Here is a 14,935-nt window from a genome sequence, read left to right on the forward strand (position 1 = left end):
TACAGTACATACCCTCAGTAACTGAAAACTTCTCACTCAGATCTGTCTCTTAAAATGTCCACTACCTCCCAGTAGTACCTAACGGGGACCATGCCTTTAATAGATGGGGCTTTGGAGTACATTCCAGATCCTAACTATATATATATATAACTATATATATATATATATAGCATTATATATAGTATAATTAACATAGAAAATGAATTAATATTATCAGAAGCCATTTGTCTAAAAATAAAATATTAAAACAAAATTAAATCCGGGCGTGGTGACACACACTTGTAATCCTAGGATTTGGGAGGCTGAGACAGGAGGATTGTGCAGGTTTGAAGCCAGCTTTAGCTACTTAATGAAGCTCTCAGCAACTTAGTTAGACCCTGTTTCCACTTAAAATATAAGATAGGTCTGGGAGTATAGCCTGGAGGTAGAAGGCTCCTGGGTTCCATCTCCAGTGCCACATACACACACAAAAAAAAATTAAAAATGAGCATACAGAGAAGTGGTAACATCTTATTTTCTTCCTCAATTGGGTATACATATTTCAAGTGGAGTTTAGTGTATTATACTGTAAAAATCAACTAAAATATAATAAAAAATTATATGTCACTCAAAATATAAATCCACACTATAAAATCAGTAGAAAATAAGTCAATAAAGGAAGCACATTATCTTCACTGGGAAACATAAATTTTCTAAAGTTAATCAAAGTGAGGTCTTAGTAAAGGAAATGGTAACATTGTGAAGCTATTAATATTTCCTAAATTTATTATAAATTTAATACACACAAGGAAGCAATAGGTATCTGGGATAATTAAAATCTCAGCAGAATTTCAGAAGGAAATTGAAATATTGATTCTAAATACCACTTTAAAGTTTAAACACTATAAAAATGAATATAATTTTAAGAAGTAACACTAAAAATGGGAAGTTATAAAATATTAAGATATAATACCACCATAATAAAAACAGCACAGAACTGAGGCAGGTACAGAAAGATGGATGAAACAGAAAAAAAAAAACATTTCGACTTACTATATGTTTGAACTTTACATATAATAACAATAATATAGAGTAAAGGCCTAAGTATAGCCTTTTAGAATTTTAGTAAAATAAAACTAGTCTACATTTCATGACAAACCACCACAAACTCTCAGAGGCTTATAACAATAAATATATTATTTCTGACTCACAAATTTATGATCAGATAAAAGAATTTACATTCTTTTGACCAAAAGTAGTCAAATGGCCTATCCCGACAATGGTATGGTAAAATCCATTCCTCTAATAGAAGACATGGCAAAGAGGTCCTCTCAAACCTCTTAGTTTTGTAAATATTTTTTCTACCATCTACCTAGAAAGTTCATTCTATTCTTCATCTGATGAACCCTTACTTCTCTCAATATCTAGCTTAGGTGTCTAGGAATCAAGTTTCCTTCCTATGTGTTCTTAGAGCACGTCGAGAGTTACCTCTAATAGAGAGTGAGTGATTATTTTCTCTTTTACTTGACTTAGTCTGTGAGTTGTTTAGATCTCTAACCACCATCTGCATCTATGAGTAGTCTACTCTTCTTGTTACATATTACTTATCTATACTTGATTTTTGAGTGTCTGAGTAAATGGTGGAATTCATACCTCATCTTGATTATATTCTATAGTGGCTGAGGCTGATGAAAACTGTTGCTTCAAGATACTAACAAACAGAAGAACTTGCTTCCATATTTCAAAATAGAAAAGAAATCAATTTTTCCATACCTCTCCAATGAAGAAAACCCTTCAGAAAGTGATAATATCGACTCTTTTGTTTTTAAGTATTATTTAGTTTTTTCTCCTGAAATTAAGGCTCATGTTCAGAATCTACTTTTATTTTTCAGCATGTTTAAACTTAAATCAGAAGAAAACCCTCTCAGAGAATTTAGCAAAACAGAGCTAGAATTAAAACTAACACCATGATTACAGACTTGACAACACTATGCAAAGTTTAGGTAAGTCAGAGCAGTTTCCTCTATCAGGAGAGCACAGTTGATTTTTCGATTTCAATTTTAACTTTGCAGGTAGAAAACCGGTCACCTGGGAACTCTATGCCTTCATGATGCAACGAAACCAACTGAATTGCAAAGTTCCAACATTTAGTATATGTTTCAAACAATAAAAGTGTTAAAATAGTCTCTGTTGCTGTGCATTTTATTATTCTTCTGGTATTCTAATGTTAAAAGTTGCTCTTAACGTTCTGAAACTGGAGACTCTTTAGTAAATACCAGTGAAAACACCTGCATCTAATGCTCACTGAAGACAGTTTCCGTGATCCCAAGCTCAAATTCAGAGGGCTTTGTGAGAGACTGGGTCTCCGCACTTGTTAATTATATTCAAGTAATTTATATAAAACATGGAAATTAAAGAAATTCCTCTGATACTTTATTTTTAATATAATACTTAAAAATAAGGAGAAAGGATCAACAAAGTTTCATAATCTGAAATATGTCAAAATATAATATGTTGAAGGAAGATTTTTAGATTGTCTTTCTTTCCCATATAAGTCTGACTAGCAGGCTTTTTCCCTCTAAATACTATTTTTAAGTTGTTGCTCAAAATATTTGGTTGAGAGCAGGTGAAACATAAATGATGATGGTTAAAATATTGGGCTAAGACTACAGACAGAAAATTTCCCTCATTGAATCCCAAATCTGTAGACTTGAGCAAGTTACTTACCCTCTCTGTTTTTTAGTTCCTTCATTTGTAAAATGAGGATTATGATAAAGTTCCAACCTCAGAGGACTATTAGGAGGAGGAGAGTATTTGTAAAACACTCTGAAGAGTGTCAGTACATAGAAACACTAAGTATCAGGGATTATTATTATTATTATTATTATTATTATTATTATTGGTACTGGGGTTCCTGGAAGCCCTTCTACCTCTGGGCTACACTCCCAGACCTATTTTTACATTTTTATTTGGAAACAGGGTCTCCTAAGCCAGCGTGCGTGGCTGGCTTCGAACCTGCGTGATCCTCCTGTCTCTGCCTCCCAAGCGCGAGGATTACAAGCATGCGCCACCACGCCCGGCAGGGATTATTACTAAACAGAGACATTTTTTACTAAGGACTCTTTGAATCATTATGAACTCCACCCATCAGCCATCAGCAACTATTCTTAATGAAGAATAAGCAAATCGTTGTGCAAACTATAGCTTTGGTTCCTTTCCATAGCCGGAATAGAGTTTGGGATTACAGGGTGGTAAATTTAGTAAACACTCATTTATTAAATCTGGGCTATGGATTCAGTAAATAAGTTTTGTGAATTCATAATTTTGGGATCCATACACCTACCTGTTCTAAAGCATTACTGGCTGCAGATTTTCCCAAGAAAATGCATTCTACTTTTCTTTATCCTGTATTTTCTAAGTAGTTACTAGGAATCTTTTCAGTGTTATCGACCATTACTTCCCGGCTGGAAACAACTGCATTAATCATTGTGCCCTAAATAAAGAAAACATTTCCTGCAATCATCTTCCAAAGAATTTCCTTAGTGGACCTTTCTGGTTGCTTAGGGCCCCCACTTAAGGCAACCATTCAGTTCCCATCTCTTTTCTAAACATGATCTATACTACTACTTCTTCACTACATCCTTTTTTATATTATATCCTTTTTTATTATATCTTTTTTAACATAGCATAAAGTTTTCTTTTCTTTTTTACATATTATAATGCCAGTATCTCTAACTATACTGTAATTTCTTTGTATGCAAAGACTCCTCTATGTCATTATGTACCTCAGGGCCTGGCCTGATGCTTCACAAAAAACAAAATTTATTTTTTAATTAATGAAAATCATTGAAAGTAAAATTCACGTTTATTTTGAGCTCCCATCATCTCCTGTTGGCCATCTCTTATATCCATCAACACTATTTTTCATTAGTATTCTGTTTCTATATATTGTATATTGGATTCTTGAAGCCCTGAAAAAAACTATGTTTTCAAAGTTTATCTGTGTTGTTAGCAAAAAGAATACTAGTTGAAACTGTGCATAGTGGCCCATGCCCATAATCCCAGTACTTGGGAGGGTGAGGAAGGAGGATCACAGGTTTGAGGACAGCCTCAGCAATGTAGTAAGACTTTCAGCAAAGTAGCAAGACCCTGTTTCAAAACAATAAAATAGAAACAAGGGCTGGGGTGTAAATAGGAGGGAGACTGTTTCTAGGTTTTTTTCTCCAGTTACATACACATACACAGAATACCAGTTGGGAATCAGAAAATTTGGATTCTCTTTCTATATTTCTCTTTCTATATTTGTGTTGGTTCCCTCTGTAATCATATAAAATAACTGAATCAATTTATTCATCTGAAAGAAACTAATGTTAATATTTATGCTAATTCCTATATAAGGTTATTGTAAACAATAATACATATAAAATGATGTACACAAATTACTGCAATACAGTTGGTCCAATTTTTCTAGAAATAAACTGAATTTACCAGTTTTCTGCTTGTAATAAAGTATGCTACAGAAAATTAGTGTATTACCATTTTGATACCATTTATTTTAGAAGAGGCTTCTGAAAGCATTCAATTTTAATTCAAGAGAATGAAACTAAAATATATAATTCTAAAACTTACAGAGAAGGCATTTGTGAACTAAAAGGTCCAATATTTTCAGGTTTAAGTTAATATTTGTTTCTCATATTATTTGTAAAAGAACATCTTGTGGGTTATGAGAGGTATAAAGATGAACAAGATACTCACTCTTCCTGTCATTGAGGAATGAGAGTCTGGACTACCAACAGACTGGTATGAACACAAATAATTCTAATATACGGTTGGTTCCATAATTTCTTTGAAGGACCACCTATATAATATAACAGATTCAATCTGATTGGACCTGCCAGGTTTTTAAGATGCTAGAGATGAAACTGTGCCTTAAAAGTTAGAATTTCAGTAAACTGGGATGAAGAGGAAGTTTCTCAAAAGGTTAGAATAGCAGCATGAAGAAAGGTACAAAAACTAAAGAGTATTTATGTGACTAGCAAGTGAAATTTATCTTGATTCCTTAAAATTTATAGTGTTTTATGGTTTTCAAATTATATATTAGTTAGGGACTATATAAATCATACGAAGTTTATAGGAAAATGTCTTAATCCGTTTTGTGTTGCTATAATAAAGTACCCAAGGCAGGTACTTTATAAGGCAAAGAATTTTATCTTGGTTGATAGTTCTGGATCTAGATCAGATGGCCACTTCTGGTGAGGGCCTCATGCTGTTATAACAAGACAGTGTCATCACATGGCAAAAGCACTTACGAAAGTGGCAGTTGGCCTATGTTAGGAGATGCCAGGCTCACTTACAGTAACCAATTCTCAAAAATCTAGTCCTGTGAAAGCTAGAATTTCTGCAAGACACCATTAATAACTTTTAAAGATCTAATCACCTCTCTTAAAGGCCCCCCTACCCCACTACTTCAATAGGATTACACTGTAGAATTAAGCTGCAAGGTAAGTTTTGATAGAGCAAAACACATTTCAAACTGTAGCAAAACAAAACTCAATAAAACTTTTTGCATGCATATCTATGAAGATAATGAGATTAGAGGAAAATGAATGACATGTACAAAATGGTCAGTTAGCAAATTGTTCTTAAGAAGAAATTGTGAAGATTACTTTGATTGCAGTGTGAAAAAGAAAATTCAGGGAGGAAGGCAGTTATGAGGTTACTGACATAGTATAGATGAAAGAAGACCAAGAGTCTGCGGCACAGTAGATCTGCTTGTGATGATGAAGGGTGTGCTTTGCTCTTGGTTGAATGTAAAAAATGGGAAGAGAGATAAAATACAAGACCCATAATTTAGTCATATACAAATAAAATTTAGCTTGGTTTTGTGGGTCAAACCTACAAAGTCTCTTAATGTCTTCGGTGTCAGCCTCCAACTTTTAGCTCCCCGGAAAACTTAATTATAATTAAAGATCATATTAATCCAAATATATAGCAGTATATAACACCTAGAAACATGAAGAATCCATGATGAATCAGTTACATGAAGATTTTGATGGCTTGAAAATATGTCCACAAATTCTTTGGTATTCCATTCAAGAAATAAACTTAATTATTTTTATGTCTTGTCTATACATAATGACTGGCTTCTAATAAATGGAATACAGAATGAGTATAATATACTAGGTGGCATGGTTTGAATGTTCTTGTCCCCTCCAAAATTCATGTCATAACTTAATTCCCAATGTAATAATTCTGGAAAGCATGGCTTTTGAGAAGTGATTTAGCATGAATGGGATGAGGTATCCTTATAAAAGAGTTTGATAAAGAGAATGTCTTTGTTCCTTTTGCCTTTCCACTTTCTTCCAGTAGAGGACAAGCTTTGTCTCCTCTGGAGGATAGACAATGTTCAGTGCTCCATGTTGGAAGCAAACACTGGACTTTCACTAAACAACAAACCTACTGGCACTGGGATCTTGGACTTCCCAGCCTCCAGAATTGTGGGAAGTAAATTTCTGTTTATTATAAATCTAATCTCAAGTATTTTGTTATAGCAGCACAAAATGGACTAAGACATTTTAGTAATAAAGGCAGTAAGATAACAAAAAGTAATTCAGCTTTCTGCTTGCCATCTCTCTGAGATTACACACTCTGAGGGAAGTCAACTGTCACATTGTGAGAACAGTAATGAGATGTATGGAATGAACTTTATAATGAGAAAGTCAGGCCTTCTGGCATCAGCTATACAAGTGAAGCATTTCAGAAGTAGATGTTCTAGATATAATCAAGCCTTTAGATGACTGCATCCCTGGCCAAGGTCATGACTATATTATTTTCAGAAATGCTGAACCAGAAATACTAAGCTAAACCATTGCCAAATTCCGACAAAAACTTTAGTAAAAAAAATGAGATAATCTTAAGTAGTATTAAATACAATGAGAAAATGAAAAGGCTATTAGGATTTTCCTTCATCAAAGGGCAGAAGTTGAGCCGGGCGTGGTGGCGCACGCTTGTAACCCCAGCATTGGGGAGGCTGAGACCAGAGGATCGAGGTTCGTGGACAGCCTCAGCTACTTAGTGAGGCCCTCTGCAACTCAGTAAGACCCGGTTTCAAAATAAAGAATAAAAAATAGGGCAGGGGTTGTAGCTGGGAGGTCAAATGCCCCTGGGTTCCACCCCCAGACCCCCCAAGACAAAACAACAAACAAACAAACAAAAAACAAAGGGCAGAAGTTATGACTGCATTTGAGTTGGAGGGAACAAAATTCTTTTTTGATTACTTAACAAGTTGACAAAGAAGAACAAATAAAGACTGAACAAAGGAGTAATGTACAAATAATCCTGAACCTGACCTAGTCAACTCTAAACAGTAATCATTCCCCACTAATGTTCTACTCACTAATATACTTAAATTTATGGTATATACATTCTTCTAGTTTACGTGCAGCATAGTGCTATGCTTATAAAATCATTTAAAATTGACATTTATTTTACTGTATTTTAACTCAAAAAGAAATTATGCCTTCATAATTTATAAAACTATTTGGATTCATATATTTAATTGTATGTATGCATTCATCTTTGCTTAGGTTTGTGGGTAAATCTGAAAGGCTATGCATTGTCCCCAAATTTAGAGTCCATCCTTTTGCCAAGAAATCTCAAATAATATTTATCTCAGGGCATGCCATAACAAAATATATGCATAGTATTGTGTAGTGCTTTTTCACTTCGTTATTTAAAAGTGAAGAGATTTTTTTTAACATAAACACATGTATTATGCATAAAAAGTCACTCTACATGTTAATCTCATATAGATAAAAAAACCAAAGCTTTTTGCTCTATAAAATCTCCCTCACATTCAAAAAGGTTATATAAAAAACACAGTTCTGCCAGGCCTGGTGGCGCATGCTTGTAATCCCCGCGCTTGGGAAGTGGAGACAGGAGGATCGCGCTGGTTCTGAGCCAGCCTCACTGGCTCAAGAGACCCTGTTTCCAAAAAAAAAAAAAACATAAAATAAGTCTGGGAGTGTAGTCTGGAGGTAGAAGGGCTTCCAGGAACCCCAGTACCACCACCAAAAACAGAAACAACAACAACAAAAAACCAGTTCTGCCAAACTTTGGATTTTAGGACAGTTTAAGAGGGTCAGGTTTAAAAATGTGCATCAACTGGGTAGCTCAAACACAAGGACAAAACATTAAAGCAAATAAAAAAGCTTTTTGGGGCAGGAGGTCCCTCCTCCTCTGCTCTTACAATCTTCTTTCCTCGGGCTCCACCCTTTTTTTTTTTTTTTTTTTTGTGGTACTGGGGTTTCTGGAAGCCCTTCTACCTCCAGGCTACACTCCCAGACCTATTTTATATTTTTATTTGGAAACAGGGTCTCAGTAGAACCTGATATCCACCTGATCTCCGCCTCTCAAGCGCGGGTATTACAAGTGTGCGCCACCACGCCGGGCGGGCTCCACCCATTTTGCTGAGTATTTCCTCAAAACACCAGAAAACCCAGATACTCTAGCCACAGCGCATGCGCAGCTGGGGCTCGGCAGGCCGACAGCGGCGAGGGCGTGGGCTTTTCAGGGCCTGGGCGGGGCCAGAGGGGGCCTGGGCGGGGCCAGAGGGGGGCCTGGGCGGGGCCAGAGTGAGGCCGGGGCTGTGGCCAGAGCGGGTGGGGGCTGGACGGGGCCAGATCGGGGCATGGGCGGGGCCAAAGCCGGTCTGGGTGGGGCCGGATGCGCGGGAGATTTGAACTTCAGCGGAGTCAGAACCCCGCGCAGAGGTAAAGTTGAGGTTGTTTTCTTTTCAGGCCCTGCAACTTATTAACCGCCTTGCCAGCTAAAGAGATGGTGGAAGGACCAGGTTGTACTCTAAATGGAGAGAAAATTCGGGCTCGAGTGCTCCCGGGCCAGGCGGTGACCACCGTGCGAGGCAGTGCTCTGCAGAGCTTGGAGGGTCCCGTGTGGACACACGTGTCTACCCAGGTGAGCTACTCCTTTAACCACCCGGCCGGCAGGGGGAAGCGGAATTAAATCCTTAACAAGTTTCCAGGATGTCATATCTTTGCTCTGGTCCAGGTTTCCTGGGGCCCCGGGATTCCCAACTTTTATCTTTACGTGGGGATGGGGGAGAGTGGGTCCTGGCCAGAGCTTTGGACTGATACTGCCTTAGCGAAATCCCCAGAATGGAATTCATTAAAGATGTTTTATTCCTAGTCACTTTGTTTAACTTCTTAATAACGCAGAAAAGGATGTTTCCTTATGGCTACAGCTGAATTTTGCAGCTGTTAATATTATCAGACCTCTGCAACTTCTCTTTTTTTTTTCTAAACATTTTTTAAGATAATGGGACTTTAACAAAAAATTCTAGCTTCATGCTTGCAGTTAGTTAAGTATGTGACAAATATATAATTCTAAAATTGCATGTAGAAAACTCAACATTAATTTCTCACTCAATGTTGCAGTCTAATGAAGGGGCAGTGAAACCCAGTTTTGGTTCTCCGAAGTGATTTTTTTTAAAGTAAATTATAGCACAACTTGTTGTCACTCAGGCATTCATTGCAGATGGTGTGTATTCATTTGGTAAGAACTTAGAACTTGTACTAAAAATATACTGATTCAGCCGTCATGCTTTAAAAGCCCTTTAGATGTGAGGATGATTGTGTTTCATGGGTACATGCAGATTTGTGCTGTATATCAGTTTATCCTGCAAAAGCTTCCTCATAGCCTTTGGTCCTGGATAGAAAAAGTTGCCTGCTGTGATATTAGCCTATGCTCCAACCTGAAATAAATGAGATTCTAAATCTGAGGAAATACATTTATTTATTTATTTACTTATTTATTTATGGTACCAGGAATGGAATTTAGGGGCTTTCTGTCTCTGGGCTACACTCTCAGACCTATTTTATATTTTATTTGGAAACGATCTCACTGAGTCGCTGAGAGTCTTACTAAGGAGCTGAGGCTGGCTTCGAACCTGACTGATCCTCCTGTCTCAGCCTCCCACTTGCTGGGATTACTAGTGTGTGGCACCACACCTAGCGGGAAATACATTTTTAAACTTGGAAAAAGAGCAAGGTTTATATCTTCTAATGCTCTTTTATTTATTCTGACTCGATATGCCAGTAAATTCAGTACTCTGAATTTACTTTTGTAAATTATTCTGTTTCTTAGAATTGTTTCTGGCTACTATTGAGATGGTTTCTTAACAGTATTTATGTTTGTGAAAATCATTCATTTAACAAAATTGTGAATATCCTCAAGGTACCTGGGGAACAAAAATAAATACTAATCTTTGTAAAACCTTTATTTTAGTTGAGAAGATACCCAGGTAGTTATTAGATATAAATTGAAAAGTTCTCTGAAGGAGAGGCATATGGTTCTATAGGAACTAGTAGAAAGGACAAAGACGGCTTCCCTGGGGAAGTAACAAAGCTGAGTTATAAGGGTCCAGTTAGGGATTTGCAGCACCTGGGCTGAAGTTTGGCCACAGAACACCAGGAACGGAACAACAGCAAAGAAAGAGAGCTTTAAGCACTGAAGGACTGAAAGGAAACCGGTGTGGATAGAAAATGGAGAATAAAAAGAGGGAAGGTAGTTTGGTATAATATTGGCTGGTGGGCAGGAGACTGACCACAGAGAACTGTAGACTAAATTAGAGACTGTGTATTTATCCTAAGAGTCATGGGGGTCCTTGACATGTGATGAGATGTATTTACACTTTGAAAAGGAATAAGAGACTGGAGGAAAGCAAGAGTAGGCACTGCTCCCTCAGTCAGGAGATTATGGCCGCGAGCAATGGTCCTAGTAGTTTGGACTATGTACTGGGGATGGAGATTAAGAGAGGGAAGAGAATCACTAAGAAGTATAGGCTATGTGGCTTAGCAATGGGTATGATATGCATAGCCTTATGGTATCATAATTTGCATTATTCAACAGTAATGTATTTTATCTTAGGCTCTAGGCTAGCTCCTAGGGATATAAAGATGAATAAGGTTTCTCCTGCAAGAATCCTACCTAATGTTTTATATAATCACCTCACTGGTATTTAGGCAAAAGAATATGAACATTTTCTTCTGAATTTGTTAGGATTATCTCTGGTTCAGGGCATAAGGTGCTTTTACATTTCACTTCGTCATGAAAAAGAATAACTCTGTAATAAAGGATTAAGCTGATTCTACACATAAAGAATGTGAGGATCAGAGTGAGTTTAAACATTTATTGTCCAAAATCATATGAATAGTAAGGGGTTGAGCAGGGCTTGATCTCCCTTCTTTCCAACTCCTATATTTGTAACTCTACTACTGCTGCTCTCAGTAAAGCACCTGTTACAATAATGATCTAGCCAGAAGCTCCTGACAACCTACCATGTTTTAATGAATTTCACCATGGAACTAACATCCCTCTAAATGCAAAAGACTACATATTTAGAAAGGTTCCTATTATCATTGTTGTACTAGCGATTGAAATCAGGGGCACTCTACCACTGAGCTTCATGTATGCCAGGGAGTTAAGGCTATTTCAGTGTTTCTGCTGGTGACTTGAAATACTCAGTTTCCTCAAGGCAGCATTTAAAAATAATTTAGTAACTATATACTGTATCCTTTACAATACAGTAAACAAGAAAAATGACAAAGGAGTGTTAATGGAATACTAAGTGCACACTGAAAATATTTAAACTTCAGGTAATTATTGTTCCAAAACCCAAGCAAAAAGAATTAACTTTTGAGATACTGCCACAAGAAAGCAGTGACTGTTTGTCTTATTAGCATTCCTCTTTGTTCCAGCTTAAAGTTCATAGAAAAATACTTAATGTATCTCTCTCCCTGTGTGACAACTAATCCTCATTTTGAAGAGAAAGGCTAACCATAGAAGATCCCGGCATCTGCCAGTCATGTATGCACAATATTATTTCTTGAGTTTTGATCCACTGTCTTGTCAGCACAAAATTTTGCAACTGTGTAAGCACACTGCATAAAACTCTGCTGGAGCTTGTTGAACCTTCTGGTAAGAAACAATATCGGAATGTAAATGAACATGTCTGGCTAATGAGCTTTGAAGAGCCGATCCTCCGATTTTAATTGTTGGGCGGATACAATATTTTAGTGAAATCAGTGTGTAATCTGCATGTGTTTTTAATTTCCTTTCACAAAACAGGATATGAAACAGTTTATTTACGAGCATTCATTTCACTTGAATCATGATGTCCGGGGCTATTCCCATAACTTCATATGTACACTCAGAGTGTCACGGACAGGTTAGGATTTAACAGAAGTTGAAGGGATGGACAATAGCAAGATTCTGAGTACTGCAAAATTATTAAGGATTTAAGAATCATTTCCATTTGGAATCTTTCTTTAGGAGTATGGTTGGGCATGTTATTGTAAGTGCCGACTACATCAAAATAATGAAGTTTCATAGTAAAAGTTTTCCTCCTGTCTTCTTCAAAGTGAATTAAAACAATCATAGCAAATTTTATTGTCATTACTTGAAGGAATGAGCTAATTCACAGAGATTCATTTTCCAGTTAAAGCTCGTTCCTTTACATTTCTAAAGGACTTTTTAAACAAGTTATAGAACATACATTGTGTGTGTGTGTGTGTGTGTGTGTGTGTGTGTGTGTGTGTGTGTGTTTGTATGTATGTGTGTGGTGCTGGGGACTGAACCTAGGGGTTATACCCTCAGCCCTCTATTTGTTTCTTGGAACAGTATATCCCTAAGTTGCTGAGGCTAGTCTCAAACCTGAAATCCTCATGTCTCAGCCTCCCAAGTACTGAGATTACAGGCATGAGCGACCGCACCCAACTCATTGTATAAATGGATATGGTTGATGATTTCTCCTTAGTGACTCAGAATCATCATTATCAACATCCAGCATTATAAAGGACCATGTTGGAGAGATAACAAAGAGCAGACAGCATCATATTATTCTTACCATTGAGCAGACTAAGGGAGGTGATTGTCCAGGATCTTTTTATACAACATGGTTCAGTGTGTTGTAGAGAAAAGAACCTCAGATCAGCTTGGTTTTGAATTCCTACTCCTATGTACTTTCTCATCTGGAGATGCCTTTCGTCACATCTTGGATTTTTGGTCAGGATTAAACTAGAGGATTTATAAAACTCATAGCTGAGTGCATAGCAAAATAAACATCCTGGTAATTGTTCCTTTTTCTCCTGGGTCAGGGCTTTCTCACCAGTCCCAGGAACACCCTATTCAAAGGTTTGCAATCAGTTGATGTCTTCAAATAAGGCAGAAAGTATTTAGTAACTACTCAAAGGTTCTACTTTAAAAAAAAAAAATAGAATATATGGACCTAAAGACCTTTATTTTGGAACTTAGAAACATTTTAAAATTAGATTTTTTTGGTGGTTTAGATTGGTAGATGAACAACCTCTGATTAAGAAAAATGTTAAATTAGGAAGAAAACAGCATATAAAAAATCTGAAATGAAATATGGTATTTTCTTTTTTGTGGGAACAATATGTAACTGTACTAAAGTTGAAACATTTATCTATGAAAAAGTCTTGCTCTGCTCTGAAAAGTTCATCTTCCTTGTTCACCCATGGATAGGCAGGATAAATGGTAATCAGCACAATAAATCATGTGCTGTCTCTGGAAATATATGTTGTTTTGAAGATTTCATATTATTAAGCCACTTGAAAATGGGAAGGTGAACCCTACTCAATCATACTTAAAATTGTGGCAAAGAAGATTTTCATCTCTATTTCAGAAAAAAAAGCTGAAATGTTCAAATAATACAGTAACAGGATTATAAGGGTCAACATGAAAAAGTCAAGTATATATTGGGCAATTGTGTATAGTTACAGTAAAGATAATAGGCTTGTGGAAATTAATTTTTGAATTTGTCTAGGCAGCAGGAACTTGTAGAAAGAGGTGATAACCCTGTATTCTATAGTAGGGCAAGTGAATATCTTGTAAATCTCAGGTTTATTGCAAAAGCCTTACCCAATTTGTACACAGTAGCTCTCAAAATAAGTGGAACACACCATCACTGGAAACAGAATTTCCTCTTGAAACTGAATTTTTAAAAATCAGTGGAAAGTATATAGTAATAGTCAAAGTTGAAATTTTTATTAGTCCCCAACTATTATGCAGATCTGGTTTTTTTTTTAGAAATGATATTGTCTTGGACATCCTGACTTGTGTGATGTACCTGCATGATGGGCAACTAAATTAAAAAATTATCTTCACATACTGTTTTACTCCAGACAAGAATAAAATGTTACAATAGTATATGTTCTTAAAGCAACCATTAAATGCCAAATAAACCTGTCCAAAAAAAAAAAAAAAGGAAATGAAAGGTGTGATATATTTTTCCATGAAGCTTTTGGTAATCATGAGAATTTTGTCCTCTTATATTAAAATCTTCATTGCTGACAATGGGAAAATAAGAACTAGGATATTAATGTACCTTAAAAGAACATAAAACACATGGTAGAGTAGTTTTGTAGTTTGATCTTCTTTTGTTTGTTTTTTGTTTGTTTGTTTGTTTTTCTTTTTGTCAAGAAATTTTGGGAAAGGTAACGGAAGATGGCATGGCAGGTGGGGAAACAGTGAGCCTGTTCTGTAAAGCCACACAGTTTTCAGAGGGAAGGAGGGATCTGTTTAATTCTGCAGATGCTCACTGAATCCTAGGCATTGTAAAAGCCCTGGGGGACATTAGCTAAACAGGAGTTACTGTCCCCAAGGAGCTTTCACAGATAGGGGAGCAATACAAGTTATACACAAATAATAACTTAGAGTAGTAAGTACCAAGACTTAGTAAACACTCTACTCAGTGGATAAGATAGAAAGCCTCAGGATTATTCAGCTGCTCAGGCAAATTACTCAGAATTATAAACTGTATAGGTAAGCAAGGAAGAGGTTGTGCCCACATTTCATTTTAACTCTTGTGCACCTCATCAAGTATTTTAAAAAAAACAATTCTTAAATGTATTCAAGTTGA

The 14,935-nt window shown here is 36.4% G+C and overlaps 1 protein-coding gene across 1 annotated transcript in view; it reads left to right on the forward strand.

Annotated features, from left to right (window-relative positions):
- Positions 1-8,814: 8,814 nt before the first annotated feature.
- The window catches only part of NEIL3 (nei like DNA glycosylase 3), a gene marked incomplete at its 5' end in the record, with an annotated part of 49,169 nt that continues 43,048 nt past the window's right edge, over positions 8,815-14,935 (forward strand). Inside the window, one exon of the mRNA XM_080709758.1 lies at positions 8,815-8,952. Within this exon, the coding sequence (XP_080565884.1) occupies positions 8,815-8,952 (138 nt within the window). The remainder of the gene's footprint in view (positions 8,953-14,935) is intronic.

Source organism: Muscardinus avellanarius (assembly GCF_963383645.1).
Source record: "Muscardinus avellanarius genome assembly, chromosome: 14".
Lineage (NCBI taxonomy): Eukaryota > Metazoa > Chordata > Mammalia > Rodentia > Gliridae > Muscardinus > Muscardinus avellanarius.